General features: G+C 42.9%; 1 protein-coding gene across 2 annotated transcripts in view; it reads left to right on the top strand.

The window, feature by feature from the left end:
* Positions 1-15508, top strand: part of SORL1 (sortilin related receptor 1) — a 152108-nt gene that overhangs the window by 50624 nt on the left and 85976 nt on the right. For both annotated transcript variants that reach the window (XM_036088009.2, XM_078058847.1), the window contains 4 exons: positions 2065-2257; positions 4599-4716; positions 4898-4971; positions 14508-14596. In XM_036088009.2, the coding sequence (XP_035943902.1) occupies positions 2065-2257; positions 4599-4716; positions 4898-4971; positions 14508-14596 (474 nt within the window). The remainder of the gene's footprint in view (positions 1-2064; positions 2258-4598; positions 4717-4897; positions 4972-14507; positions 14597-15508) is intronic.

Genomic DNA, 15508 nt, shown 5'->3' with positions numbered 1-15508 from the left:
GGAAATGTCAGGCCCGGTGGCGGCGTATCTGAGGAAGACCTGCTGCTGGGTTGTGGGGGGCAAGGCGGGCTTGGGTTCTGCAGGACGGGGGCCCGGGGGCCCAGGGGCCCTGGGGCGCTGGCCGGGGAGCAGGGGACAAGTGCTTGTCGTGAGGGCCGGTGAGAGGAAATGTAAGGAAAATGGATGAAGAGAGGGCACTTAGGGTGAGGTGGATTGTCACAGGACCACAGGGGAGCTGACAGGACCGTCTGGGGAGCGTGTGAGGCACAGAGGACAGGTTTCTGCTTGGAACCGAAAGGCAAAAATCCAGGAGAGTGACTGGAGGGAAGAAGCAGAGTTCATCTAGCTGAGAGAAGGCCAGACCTCCCGCATGTTTGAAGGAAGCCAGCAAACCTGATGGTGGCGGCCTCGTGATGATGGAATCCAACGCGGGATTGCTGAGATGAACAGAGAGCAGGTGGATGATAGACCTTCACCCGATTTCTAAGGAAGCAACTGAAAAATAACTCCCGGTAGACCTAAGGAAACCACACGTCAGATATGTGGTCTCAACACCAGTATCTTTTTTTTTTTTTTTTTTTAAAGATTTTATTTATTTATTTGACAGAGAGAGAGACAGCGAGAGCAGGAACACAAGCAGGGGGAGTGGGAGAGGGAGAAGCAGGCTTCCCGCTGAGCAGGGAGCCCGATGTGGGACTCGATCCCAGGACCCTGGGATCATGACCTGAGCCGAAGGCAGACGCTTAACGACTGAGCCACCCAGGCGCCCTCAACACCAGTATCTTATTTAGGGTTTTGCTCAGTCTCTCAGTCTGCTCAGTCTGAAGTAGCTTTGTCAGTGCTTTTAAAAAATTTCCCTTTTCTGCCTCAGAGCTTATAGTGTGCTTCTTTCTGTCTGAGAGGCAGAGCACGCCTCCAGGTCAAGATTTGTACAGTGGATAATGGAAAAAAGCAGTTCTATGATTTTTTTTTTTAATTAAAATTTTTTTTTTTTTTTTTTTTTTTTTTTTTTTACAAAGCCCAGTGGCTCAGAACCCTTCTAAATAAAGGACTTACATCCCGTTTTCAAAGCCACGTGTGAACTCCAGTTAGCACTTCTCAGAGATCTGTTCCATTTGTAATGCGTGGACCATTTCAGGGCAAAACTGCTTCCCAGTGAAATCAGTATCCCAGCATAGTAGTTAGAGGCCCTGGGAGGGGCTTAATCTCTGTTTCACTGTTAACAAGTATAACCTCAAGCTTCTAGAACCACCCTCGCTCTCTATCCTGCTCCTTTGGGTGGGGATTCTGCTCTGCTTTCTGAGAGGAACCCTATGGGCTTCAGTCTGATCCGGGCATTGGATAATGAGTCGTAAGCGTGTGGACAGTGGCTGGGGAACCCTTCGCGCTGTATTCCTGCGGCTGGTAAGCCCCAGCGCTTTGACTGGTGTCTGGCAAGTCTGGCTTACTCTTTCCTGTTTGCTGAGGCTCACTGGAGGATTTGGGGTGAATTCGTCAAGGGAAGAGATAGATGTGGCTCTCTCATCAGCTCTGTGTGTTGTAGTCAGCATTCTGAACTCGCTGCGTGGAGTTATTGATCTGATAAGCATCTTGGCCTTCAAAGTTAAAACACAATCACATTTAAAAAAAAAAAAAAAAGAAAAGGAAAGAGAGAAGGCTATTCATCTATAAAAAGGAAAAGAGTACTGATTTGTGTTACAATATGGGTAAACCTTGAAAATACTATGCTGTGGGAAAGGAACCATAAAAAAGGCATGTTTCCATGTATGTGAAATACCCAGAATAGGCAAATCCGTAGTGACAGAAAACTCAGTGGTGGTTGCCAGGGCCCGGGGTGGGCAGACGAAAGGGTGAATGACTGCCGGTGGGTACAGGGTTTCTTTTTGAGATGAGGAGAACATTCTGGAATGAGATAGTAATGTGGGTACAACACAACATTGGGAATGTGCTTAACGCCACTGAATTCTGTACTTTCCAACAGTTAAATTTTATGTTATTTACCATAAAAACATACCAAGGATATATCACCTCAGGTTCACAGCTGTTTATTTTCTCTTACTGTAGGTATTTTGCAAATGAGCCGTTTGCGGACTTCCACCGTGTGGAAGGGCTGCAAGGAGTCTACATCGCTACTCTGATTAATGGTTCTATGAATGAGGAGAACATGAGATCTGTCATCACCTTTGACAAAGGGGGTACCTGGGAGTTCCTTCAGGCTCCAGCCTTCACAGGATATGGAGAAAAAATCAACTGTGAGGTAGAGATGCTTTCATCTTGTTTGCGTTTTCATACAAATCTTTACCTGTTGTGCTACCCTTACGGTTCCCAAACTCAACACCAGGGCACCTAGGGGGTGCCATAGTGAACTCCCAAGGGCACTCTGGAATGCTTTAAATTTTTGAGGGAAACACAAGATACTTCATATTTGTTGGTCATCATGGGAAGTACCATCTTGAGTTTAGTTCCGAGTTTCAGCATGAGTTCATGCTGAATTTCTTTGGAAGACGTCCTGTCTTTGTAAAGCTGGATTTCCTCGCAGTTGATGTGATAAAAAGCAAGTGAGAAAATCAGGGTGGAACGGGAGATGACAGTGGTGGGATCGAATATGATTCTAAACTTAGAGAAGGTGTGTAGTACTCAATAGGTGCATGCATCCCGTAATAAGTAACTGTGGTAATATTTAAGGGTGAAATAAAGATTTTGTTTTCTCTCCTCCTCTTTCTCTGTGTGTATGTGTGTATATCCACATATGCATGCATACCATTATTTTGAACTGCCGCTAACTTATTAGGACATGTCTACTTATTAAGTTGTGTGGTCTCAACTATGTAAAACAATAAACGTTGGTATTCTGGCGTGAGGCTGCTATAAAAAATTTACGGGGACACCAATTGTGCTGCAAAGCAAGAAAGTTTGGGAAACTCTGATGTAAGCTTTTTAGTTCTGTGGAACTTTTTAAAAAAAAAAATGCCTTCCTGAATATAATTTAGGATTCTACAATTTTCCCAATCTGTGGCTCCATCTGAAAAGCTGAGAATACTAAAATGTATTATTTGGCCTCAGGAAGTGTTCCCACTCGCCTCAGCAGCTCTGTTCTAATCCCTCGGATGAACATTCTTTGGATTTTCCTTCCTTCCTTTTTGCCTCACCTAAGGGATCTGGGGTATGTAAGGTAGGTAGGCAGAAGGAACTCAGAAAAAAAATCAAGTAGTAGTAATTTTTGGGAGAACTGTAACATTTAGTTAGACAATTACCTGATCTTTTGGAATTTTTAATTTTGTTTGTCCATGATTAAGTATGTTGACTCTCCTATAGCTGTGACCCCTGGGAAAATTTTTTTTGGAGACTCTTGCTCTCCACGGACTTCTTGATTACTCTTCCCTATTTGGCAACAGGTGTCGACTTAGTACATCAAGTCTAACTTTGGAAAGAGGCAAGATATAAGTAGACAGAGACAGATACATAGGTGCTTCTTTATTCCGGAGTGGCTTCTAGATTTTGGGAGCTCTGCACGAGCCTGTGTGGATGGGGGTGGCCTGCTTTTGAGCATGCTGCTGGGGGTCTGAGCCCTAGTTAAATAGAATTAATGGTATTGTTAAAACTCTGCTTATTCTCCTGACTGACCTGTTTATTTATGAACCATACAACCGTTGGTGAGCTTTTAGTTTTTACCTGTGATTTTAGGTGGTGAAAGAACAGGTTAGTTGGCACATATTTCTTTGAGACCCAACCTAATTTGCTCCAGCTTTCATTTGCTAAACTGTGATGCTAGCAAAATGGACATTTGCTAGAGAGATCCTTTTGTTATAAAAGTAAGTGTATGTAGCAAAACCATGTCTGTTTTTACGTGTTCACATAAGCACACAGAGTTACCCTGTCTAGAACACCAGACGAGGCTGAGTAACATTTGACAATCACATTCTGACCAAGAGAATCTGGCATGAGCACACAGCAAACAGCGTTGTTTGCACAACTATTAAAATCCGAACGTAAGTGGCAGGGGCCAGTTTGAATGACTTGTTTTGCAGTGGACACAGCAGAGCTGGTGCTTTGTACAAACGCTGACCACTTAAAATCTGTTTTAATGTGGATCCTTTGGTGTTTCTGTCTCCTATGTGGTACATCTGGGAGCTTATCCGTGAGCCTTTATGACTTCTGATTCTTGGTTTTTCCTCTGATGGAATTGCTTACACTGTATTTGAAATCTATCTCTACGGCCTTATTTTTTAAGTCCCACGAAATCATTAATTCTCTTTAGTGCCGAGTCACGTGAGAGTATCTCTGGGTAAAACAGAGGGAGGGACAGCTTTCGACCTACTTGAGTGGACACTGATTTCTAATAGCTGTTCTCTGAGAGTCTCAGGAGGACTGTTTTGCTCGTATTGTTCTGTTTTCTTCAACGAGAGGCATTTATGTGGTTCAGATAATCATGTCCACCTGGGGGGCCGTGAGGCACAGCTGGGCCGTGAGTCTGGGTTCCTTTGGGCCAGATTTCCTTCTGTGTGTAGCTGTCCTGTCTGCATACAGGCCTCCGCGTTTTGAGGCAGCTGGTCGTGTCATATCACGTGCTGACCGTGCCTGGAACTTGTGTCCCGCAGCTCGCCCAGGGCTGTTCCCTCCACCTGGCCCAGCGGCTCAGTCAGCTGCTCAACCTCCAGCTCCGGAGGATGCCCATCCTGTCCAAGGAGTCCGCTCCCGGTCTCATCATTGCCACTGGTAAGTACGCCGTGCTTGTCCCCGCCCCGGGGGTTAAGCTGGGCCGTAGCAACGGCTCTTTGTGGTTTTGAGACATCTTTAGTTGCTAAATATGACTCAGACTTTCTGGTTGGGCAAGGTATCTGACATCTTCTTTGACCTCTTCTTGAAATGAAAAGTAATGACTCCCCTTGCATTTTAGGTTCGGTGGGAAAGAACTTGGCTAGCAAGACGAACGTGTACATTTCTAGCAGTGCTGGAGCCCGGTGGCGAGAGGTCAGCTTCCCGCCCCCACCCCCCCCCGCCTCCCCAGCCCCCACCCCCCATCCCCCAGCCTCCAACCTGGGTTCTGGTTTGTCGGAGAACATGGTCATGCCTCCACCTTTCAGGAACACGTGTGGCCCGTGGCGAGGCCAGCGGTGCCAAGTATGACTATAAAATTAAAGAAAGGTACCCAGAGCCACACGTGAGCATCAGCTGCACTGATTTTGTGTTCGCACCTTGTAAGGTGGGCTCGTGATGTTGCCAAAAATATTCTTTTGAATCAAAAACAGACCTTCTCTTCCCCTCATGTCTGTGAATTTAACTAAATACTCCAAGAGGACAAAGCAATGTCTCTTTGCTTAACTTCTTTACCCCTAGAACCTAGCAGTGCTTGGTATGAAGTGGGCACTGCATAAATATTTGCAGAATCTATCAGCAAATGACCGTGTGGTCGTACTGGTATCTGGTGTGAAACTGGCCATTTCTTATTGTATCGTAATGAAATAGAAGTCAGGCCTCTCCTCGGTGGGCTGTGCCGGGCAGGCCCTTCCATTTCACCCTGCGCTATGGAAGGAGACTGTTTTTGCCTTAAGTCTGCAGAGCTGCTTTGGGTCCTTAGGCACTGCTGATACCAGTTCTGAGAGTAGAGCTAGTTCTGTGGTCCCCGAACGCCAATTTGGCCTTGGGCATTAGAGAATTGCCAAACTTGTAAAAAAAAAAAAAAAAAAAAACTTTCATCAGCCTCCCATGACTTATGAAGGCCAAGGGAAGTACAGTTGGTCTTATTCTGTGGAGGGTTGCTTTTAGGGGTGCTCTGCTGCATATGCGGGGAGCCACCAGGAGAACTCAACAGATCACGGGATAAGAATTTAATTGAGCACCTTCTGCAGGCGGAGCGTGATGGTGGGAGGGATGTGGTTCTCAGAAGGGCCAGCCAGCCTCATGGTGCTTTTTTTTTTTTTAAGGATTTTTAAATTTATTTATTGTTGAGAGAGAGAGAGAGCATGAGTGCACAAGCAGGGGGAGCTGCAGGCAGAGAGAGAAGCAGGCTCCCCCCTGAGCAAGGAGCCTAACGTGGGGCTCGATCCCAGGACCCTGCGATCATGACCTGAGCCGAAGGCAGCCGCTTAACCGACTGAGCCACCCAGGGGTCCCCTCATGGTGCTTCCTATTGGGAATGCAATATATACACGTTCATATTTAAATACGTACTATGTAAAGCATTAATAATACCCAACATTTGTTTGGCTCTGTGCAGTTGACAGAGACCTATCGCATGTCTTATCTCCTGTGAGTTAGGGCCTCCCATCCCGCAGGCTGAGGGACCTGGGATCCAGACATTGTGCGTGTGCCTACGTTAAGAACTGGCCAGTAAGGTGGAGACCATAATTACATATTCGGATGTAAGAGGTTGTTAAGGCCTAGTAGTCAAAAAGGGTGAACAGTTTGGGGTTTTGGGGGCATCCTTGCTCTGCTCCAATGGGAAGGATTAAGCGTCTGCTTTCCTCTTCATTGGAGCCGGACATCCCTTTTGAAATAGGGTGTTCTCTCCTCAGCGGATAGGCTTGTGGTTTGTTTGGACCTTCTGATGTTGGTGTAATCTGGGATTTGAACATCTGTGAGTGATTTCCTTCTGGGGAGAAAGCAGGGTCTTGTTCCTCCTCCAGTGAAGTGGTATCATCTGGCTGATGCTGGGGCAGCTGTCCGTGCCTCCTTCCAGGCCTCCTTCACGCCTGCCAAGAAGCAGCCATCGCACAAGGAACCTTATTTTTGGAAAGAGCAGAAAGTGAAGTAGGGGAGGAGAAGGTTGAGACCGTGTCTGTGCGAGGGGGCATCTGAATCCCCTTGGGCAGCAGTGTCCGCGTGAGAGGGACAGCCTGGGGGCGTGAGGGGCATAGGTGGTGGCAGGGGAGGGGTGAGGTGGGATGCGGTGGACAGAGGTTGTCTAGAAAATCGGTGACTAGAATTCTTGTTCCCCTTCCACTACTAATGGGTTGTGCATATTCTCCGATCCTGAGTTGCTTTTCTGCACTTTTCTTCATTAACAACTTTATGGAGGCATCTGCATATTTAAAATGTACAGTTTGATCCGAATCGGTCATCATCACTACACGGTCACCAACACCACAACGAAGACAACAAGCACTTCCATCACTCCCCAAAGCGTCTGCGTTCCCCCTTGTAATACATCCTTCCCTTTACCTCATGCCTGCCAGATGATTCGTTAGCATTTTCTAGAATTTTATATTGTGGACTCATAATACGCAGTCCTTTGGCCTGGATTCTGTCACTCATCATGATGATTTTGAAGTTCATTTGTGTTGTTTTATGTATCGGTGGTTCTTGCCCATTTTATTGTTCATTAGTATCCCATTGTAGGGATATTCCACAATTTGTTTATCCATTCATCTGTTGGTGGACATTATAGTTTTTGCTGATTATAAGTATAGCTATTATAAACATTTAATTACGTGCTTATTTTTTAAGATAGACATATATTTTTATTTCTTTTGGGTCGATACCTCAGAACGGAATGACTGGACACCTTGGTGGGTCTGTGTTTATTAACTTTTCTTAAGGAACGACCAAATTGTTTTCCAAAATGGATTGTACCATTTTACATTTCCACCAGCCATGTCTGAGAGTTCTAATAGCTTCAGGCCCACACCAACACTTGGTATGGTCAGTCCTTTTAATTTTAGACATTTTAATGAGTACACAGTGATATCTCATTATGGTTTTAATTGGCATTTCCTTGGTGACTAATGATGTTGAGCTTCTTTTCATGTGCCCATTGGCCATTTAAAAATCATTTTGTGAAGCGTCTGTTTACATCTTGTACTTATTTTAAAAAATTGAGTTGTTTGCCTTCTTATTGAGCTGTAAGAGGTTTTTTGAAAAAATGTGTTCTGAAGTTAAGTCTTTTGTTTGATATCTGTGTCATGAGTATTTTCCCTAGTCTGTGGCTTGCTTTTTAAAAATTTTCTTAATGGTGTCTTTCAAAGAGCAAATGTTTTAAATTTTGCGGAAGTCCGATTTATCAGGATTTTTCTTCTATGTTTTATGCTCTTTGTTGTTCTAAGAAATGTTTGTCCCTCCCAAGTTTGCAAAGATTTACCCCTAAGTTTCATAGGGGAAGGCTGTGGTTTAGGTTTATGATCCATTTTGAGGTAATTTTTGTATCTGGTGTGATGGAAGGCTTGATACTCATTTTTCCATATGGAGATGCAATGATCCAGCCCCACTTACGGAAAAAGACTTCTTTCCCCCCTTGAATTGACTGTGTGCCTGTTTGAAAATCAGTTGGCCATATGCATGGGTGTGTTTCGGGACTTTCTATTCTGCTCCATTCGTCTATATGTCTGTCTTTTCACCTATACCAAGCTGTCTCGATTATGGGAGACTTAACGTAAGTGTTGGGATCAAGTAGGTAAGTCTTCTAACTTTGTTCTTCTTCCTCTTCTTCTTCTTTTTTTTTTAAAGATTTTAAAATTTATTTTGGAGAGAGAGGGTGAGCGAGCAGGGGGAGGGGCAGAAGGAGAGGGAGAGAGAGTCAAGGAGACTCTGAGCTAAGCCCAGAACCCAACTTGGGGCTCAGTCTCATGACCCTGAGATCACGACCTGAGCTGAAACCAAGAGTCGTTTGCTTAACCGATGAGTCACGCAGGCACCCCTCAACTTTGTTCTTCTTAAAAATTGCTTTTTTTTAAAGATCTTTATTTTTATTTATTTGACAGAGAGAGAGAGAGAGAGCACAAGCAGGGGGAGTGGCAGGCAGAGGGAGAGGGAGAAGCAGGCTCTCTGCTGAACAGGGAACTTGATGTGGGGCTCAATCCCAGGACCCCGGGATCATGACCCGAGCCGAAGGCAGGCGCCCAACGACTGAGCCACCCAGACGCCCCAAAATTTCTTTGACTATTCTAGATCCTTTGTATTTCCACAACATTTTAGAATCTGCTTGGGGCACCTGGGTGGCTCAGATGGTTAAGCGTCTACTAGTGTTAGTAGTTTTGTAGATTCTATGTAGGAGATCATATCATTTGCAAATAGGGACCCATTTTATTTCTTCCTTTCTGATCTTTATGTCTTTCATTTCTTTCCTCTCTTCCTTTTCTTCCCTTCCCTAATATGTAATAATATAGCACTATGTAATATGGTGTATTATTTTTAAAAAAAACCCTCTTTTCCTTTACTCTCAGAATACTTTTGATACCAAATGCTGGGGGAGGTTCCCCTCACAGTGAGCAATTCTCCCGTTCTCTGGACACCAACCAGATGTCCTGTATTTCAGTCATGACACTAGCTAGCTGGAGTTAGCACAGACCCCACAGGTTAGGGGCTCAGTCTCACAAGACTGCCCCACCCAACCCCACTTCACACACTCATTGCAAGTCCCAGGTTGTCACCCATACTTCTGACCAACCAGCTTATAAATAGGGGGCTCCCATGACCCTTCTTCTTGGGTTCAGTAATTTGCTAGAATGGCTGACAGAACTCAGCGAAATATTTACTTATATCTACCAGTTGATTGTAAAGGACAGCACAAAGGCTGCAGCTGGATGAGGAAGTACATAGGGCAAGGTCTGGAAGGATCCTGAGCACGGGAGCTTCTGTCCCCATGGCGTTGTGATGTGCCAACCTCCCAGCATATGGATGTGTTCACCTACTTGGGAGCTCTTTGAATCTTGCAGTTTAGGGATTTTTTTCTTTTTTCTTTTCATGGAGGCTTCATCACAAAGGGTTTGATTGATTACTGACTCCCTTTCCAGCCCCTGTCCTTTCCCCAGGGGATGAGGCAGGACTGGAAGCTTCAAGCTTCTAATCATGTTTTGTCTTTCTGGTGACCAGTCCCCGTACTGTCCAGGAGTCCACCAAGAGTTGCCTCATTCCAACAAAAGACTCTCCTATCATCCTGGAAGTTCTCAGTGATATAGGAGCTTCTGTGTAAGACCCACATCACCCCCAACAGTCAGGAGATTGCAAGGGTTTTTAGGAGCTCTGACCAGGAGCTGGAACAAAGACCAAAATACATACTTCTTCTCAGAACATACTATCACATAGCTGATACGGTATGTTACATTGATTCTTGACGGTTATACGAACCTTGAGTTACTGGGACAAATCCCATTTAATTATGATATATTATCCTTTCTATACAAGGTTAAGTTTGAGTGGCTAATAGTTTGTTAAAGATTTTTACATTATTCGATATTGGTCTGTATTTTTTTTTTTTCTTAAATGTCCTTTTCAAATTTGTTGTTAGTGTTGGGCTGGTGTCCTTGAACAAGTTGAACAGTGATTCCTCTTTTGTGTAAAAGTGGTGTGATTTTTTTTTTTTTCTTGAATAACTCACCAGTGAAACTGGAGTCTTCTTTTTGGGAAAGTTTTGGTTAGAAATTCAGTTTCTCTGGCAGATAGAGAACTGTTTAGATTTTCTACTACTTATGTCAGTTTTGGTGAGTTTCATCTGCGTTATTGAATTTGTTGGCTTTAAATGACTCAAGGTATTTTCTTCTTTTTTTTTTTAAGGTCTCTAGGGGATTTTCCTGTTTTGCTTAATAGTTTAGTTAGTGGTTTGTCAATATTATTGATCTTTTCAAAGAATGTGCTTTTGGCTTTGTTTCTTTGGTTTGTGTTCTATTTTGTTGATTTCTGCTCTTTATTTATTTATTTATTTTTTTTAAAGATTTTATTTATTTATTTGAGAGAGAGAGAATGAGAGAGAGCACATGAGAGGGGGGAGGGTCAGAGGGAGAAGCAGACTCCCCGCCGAGCAGGGAGCCCGATGCGGGACTCGATCCAGGGACTCCAGGATCATGACCTGAGCCGAAGGCAGTCGCTTAACCAACTGAGCCACCCAGGCACCCTGATTTCTGCTCTTTAGTATTATCTTTTCCTTTATTTACTTTGGACTTAATTTGCTTTTCTTTTTGTAGCTTTTTTTAGGTATAACTTTAGGTCATTGATTTTAGATGTTTTTTTCCTAATATAAGCATTTAAAGCTATTAAGGTTTCCTCTAAATACTGCTTTGACTATTGTCATAAATTTAGAAGTGTACTTTTGTTGTCATACAGTTCAGAATATTTCTTAATGTCCCTCTTTAAAGTTGAGATGTAATTCACATACCATAAAATTCACCACTTTAAAGTGTAGAGTTCGGTGGCTTTTTGCTGTATTCACAAGTGATATGATGTGCAACCATCACCACTCTCTAATTCCAGAACATTTTTATTACTTCAAAATGTCCATTTTGCTTTTTGTCCTTGATAAGTTATTTAGAAAAGGGTTGTTTCATTTTCAGATATTTGAAATTTCCTAGATATCTTACTATGTTTGATTTCTAATTTAATTGCCCTGTAGTCAGAGAATACACTTTGTATGATTTTGATCCCTTTAAATTTATTGGGACTTGGTTTGGGATCCAGTTTTGGCCTCTCTTGCTGAATACATCATATGCATTAGGAAGGAATGTGTGTTCTGTTGTCGGATGTTAGTGTTAGTTATATGAAGGTGTTACTTATATGAAGGTGGTTGATACCCTGCTGTTCAGATCTTCTATGTTCTTACTGACTTTTTTTTTTTTTTGACTAGTGCTAGTAATTGCTAAGAGAACAGTGGTAAAATCTCCAACTAGTGGAATTGCCAGGTTTTTCTTTAAATCCTGTCAGTTTTAGGTTTATGTATTTTGAGGCTCTGTGATTCAGTACATGCACATTTTATAATTATCTTTTCTGTTTGTGCCTCTTTTATTGTTATGAAATATCCCTGTTCATCTATGGTGATAACCTTTGTCTTGAAGTCTGTTTTATCTAGTATTGAAATAGTTGTTCCAACCTTTTTATGTTTACTGTTTCAATAGTATATCTTTTACCATCTTTTTACTGTCTATCCACTGGTATCTATATTTGAAGTGTTTCCTATGGGCAGCGTATAGGAGGGTCTTACTTTTTTATTCATTCTGCCAGGCTTCGCTTTTTAACTGAAATGCTTAGACCATTAGCATTTGACTAATTATTGATACGGTTGGATTTAGGTCCAAGATTTTATGTATGTTTGTATGATCTTTATTTTTTATTCCTCTGTTCTTCCTTTACTGACTTTTCTATATTATTTAGATGGTTTTGGTATTCTACTTCTGGGTATTGTCTTTTTGATTATATTTCCTTCAGTCGTCGCTCTAAGAATTACAACATGCGTATTTAATCTTTCATAGTCTTTTTTATTTATTTATTTATTTATTTATTTATTTTTTAAAAGATTTTATTTATTTATTTGACAGAGAGAGACACAGCGAGAGAGAGAGAGCACAAGCAGGGGGAGTGGGAGAGGGAGAAGCAGGCTTCCCGCGGAGCAGGGAGCCTGCTGCGGGGCTCGATCCCAGGACCCTGGGATCATGACCTGAGCTGAATGCAGACGCTTAACGACTGAGCCACCCAGGCGCCCCTTCATAGTCTTTTTTAAATTAATATTGCTCTTAATATAATGTTACACTTCACATAAAATTTAGAAACCTTGTAACCATGTAAGTCCCTTTTCACTTTCCCTGACCTTTCTGTTATTGTTGTCCTATGTATCTCATTGAAGTACATTAAAAGACCTACAAGACAATGTTTTTGCTTTCGTTTTGCATTCCATCATTCTATCAGTTTTAAAGAATTTAAGGGGAAGGAAGCGATCTTTTATATTTACCCAGGTATTTCTTTTGCCCTCCCTTCATTCCTGAGAATCCTTGTGTCCCCCTGGTAAGTTTTGTACAGCCTAAAGAAATTCCTTTAGCATTTTTTGTCGAGCAGATCTACGGTTACACATTTTCTTGGTTTTCCCTCATTTGAGAATCTCTTTGTTTCACCTTCATTCCTGGAAGATATGTTTGTTGGAAATAGAATTCTGGTTTGATGGTGATTTTCTCTCAGTACTTTAAAGATGTGCTGCAGTCATCTTGCCCCTCTGGTTCGTGATGAGGAATCTACAGTCATTTCAGTCATCACTGCCCTGCACGCAATCCGTCATTTTGTCGAAAGGCTTCAAGATCTTTTCCCTTATCTTTGCTTTTCAGCAGTTTTGCTGTGATGTATCTAGGTGTGGTTTTCTTTGCGTTTATCCTGTTTGGGTAGGTTGATCTTGAGTCTATAAATGTATGTCTTTCACCAAATTTGGGGAATTTTCAGCCATTATTTCTTCAAGAAAAAATTTTTTTTCTGCTCTGGTCCCTTTTTCCTATTCTTCTTGGACTCCAGTCACCCACACTAGACCTTTTATTATTATCCTCCCAGTCTTTGGGGCTTTTTTTTCCTTTTCATTCTTTTTTGTGTGTTCTTTAGAATGGATAATTTCTTCTGTTCTATATTTATCACCAGCTTCACCAGTTCCTCTGTCATTTCCATTTTGTTGTTGGGCTCATTTGTGAATTTCTTTCTTCACATGTTATATTTTTCTGTTCTAAAATTCTTTTCTTAAAAAATAGCTTCCACTTCTCTGGGAAGAATTCTTGTCTTTTGTTCATTTCAAGTGTGTTTTCCTTAACCGCATGAGACACAGTTATGATCATTATTTTCAAGTCTTTGGTAATTCCAGCATTTGAACCATCTTGTGGTTGGCACCTGTTGGTTGCCTTTTCCCTTGAGAATTGGACATGTTTTATTGACAGGTGTCTATGTTGAGTAATTTTGGGTTGTATCCTGGACATGTGAATGACATGCGTGGAATACAAGCTACTGGAGGAGGTGGATATTTTCATTTTAGCATGTAGTGCATCTGCTTAGATTCAGACCATAGGTTCCTTTCCGTTGCGTTTGCTAAACCTTTGCTGTGCCAGTTTCAGTCTGTTCCACACATGTGCAGTTTAGGGGTTAGGGTGAGGCTTGTGTGAGTTCATACACAGAGTTAGAGGATTGACTTTTTTGATACTCTCCCTTGTGGCATTTCATCCACATTCTCCCCGGCCTGCAGAAACGGTTTCTGTTGACGGTGTGGCCATCCACCTGGGACTGAGGTGTTCCAGGACTGGGGCTTTCCGTTGGGGCAAAGCCATACCAGGAAACCCCAACCTTGTGGTGGCTCCTCAGGTTTGAAGTCCCTGCACAAGCTGCCTGATTGTGTTTCCTTTTCAGCATCCTTGGGCAGCTCTTTTTTGTATCTTGTTCAAAGTTTTCCCTTGTAATCGGCAGGAAGGATGGGCTGTCGTGGATTTATACGTATAGATAATGGTAGAACTCAAACTCCAGGTGGTTAAATTGTAATCCCTGGCGGGTGAGAGTCCGAGATTGGGGCTTCACTCCTACCCCTGCTGTTGACAGTCAGCCACTTGAATACGAACCCTCGTTTCTTCATTTGGGGGGAAAAATGGGGCTATGAGAAGTGCTGACCCATCCCCACGGTTGTGTGGAGCAAATGAGGGACTGGATGTGAATGTGCTCTGGAAACTGAAAAATTGTATTCAAGTGGTTGGCATCGCTGCTGTGTGCTTGTGTGTGTGCCCGTGTGGTGTGCATGGTTTCTGCCCAGTCACTCCAGAGCAGTGGTATGAGCACTGGCTTTTCCTCTGCAGGCACTTCCTGGACCTCACTACTACACTTGGGGAGATCATGGCGGCATCATCATGGCCATCGCCCAGGGCATGGAAACCAATGAGCTGAAGTAAGTGTCTCTGAGGAAGCTTTTTCTCTTAACATCACACTGCTCTCCCAGAAATTTAAGTCTGTGAGTACAAGCGGATTGTCTCTCTATAGGCTCGAGATTGTTGACAGCAAATTACTGTTGACCTCAGCAAATTATTTAAACTTTCCTTATCTATAGAAGAGGAATAATGATCTGTCCTTCCTATCTCAAGGGGGTATCAGAAGGAACCAGTGATACAATTTTATTGATCTGGCCAAATACAGCTCTATATAAATATGAATTCATGATGACTAAAAAATTAACTAGAGACTTCAACTTGTCTATCTTTGCTTTGTGTGTGACATAGAAGGAGTGATAAGAAGAACAGTAAATAATAATAAATAATAATAATACCTGAGTAATAATTTCAGAATGCATCCTACTTGGTAACCAGTCGGCTTTCGCTCTTGACACATTTGCTTTCGGGATTCATACAAACGGGCCTGGAAAGGACATTTGGGGTTAACTGCTTCGTTTTACAAATGAGAAAACTGAGGCTCAGCAAGGTAAAGTAACTTGCCGAGGATGCCCCCATTTGTTAGTGACGTTAAATTACATTCTGTACTCTTTGCACATGTATTGCCCTGAAAAGCAAACATGTCGAGAGTCTGTCACCTCTGCTTGCTCAAGTCTGATGTTACCAGAACAAGTTCTTTGAGGATTTTTGTGTGAGTTAGGACCAAAGTTAATTTTGTTAACGGTAGGTCGGGGCAGACCGGCCCTCCCTTCTCCCCGTATTTGCGCTGAACCCACGAGATGTGTTCCCATAGGAGGTGGGGAGGCCTCGGTAATGGTCTTGTTTAATGCAAAGAAGAAAGCCTTGTCGTCCTTTGCTCCTTTTAGAAACAGGGCCAGCAGCAAGAGAGAGCTGGGCGGTTTGAAAAAAGAGAT

This window comes from Halichoerus grypus, chromosome 11, assembly GCF_964656455.1.
Source record: "Halichoerus grypus chromosome 11, mHalGry1.hap1.1, whole genome shotgun sequence".
In the NCBI taxonomy this organism is placed as follows: domain Eukaryota; kingdom Metazoa; phylum Chordata; class Mammalia; order Carnivora; family Phocidae; genus Halichoerus; species Halichoerus grypus.
This window is presented reverse-complemented; position numbering and strand designations above follow the sequence as displayed.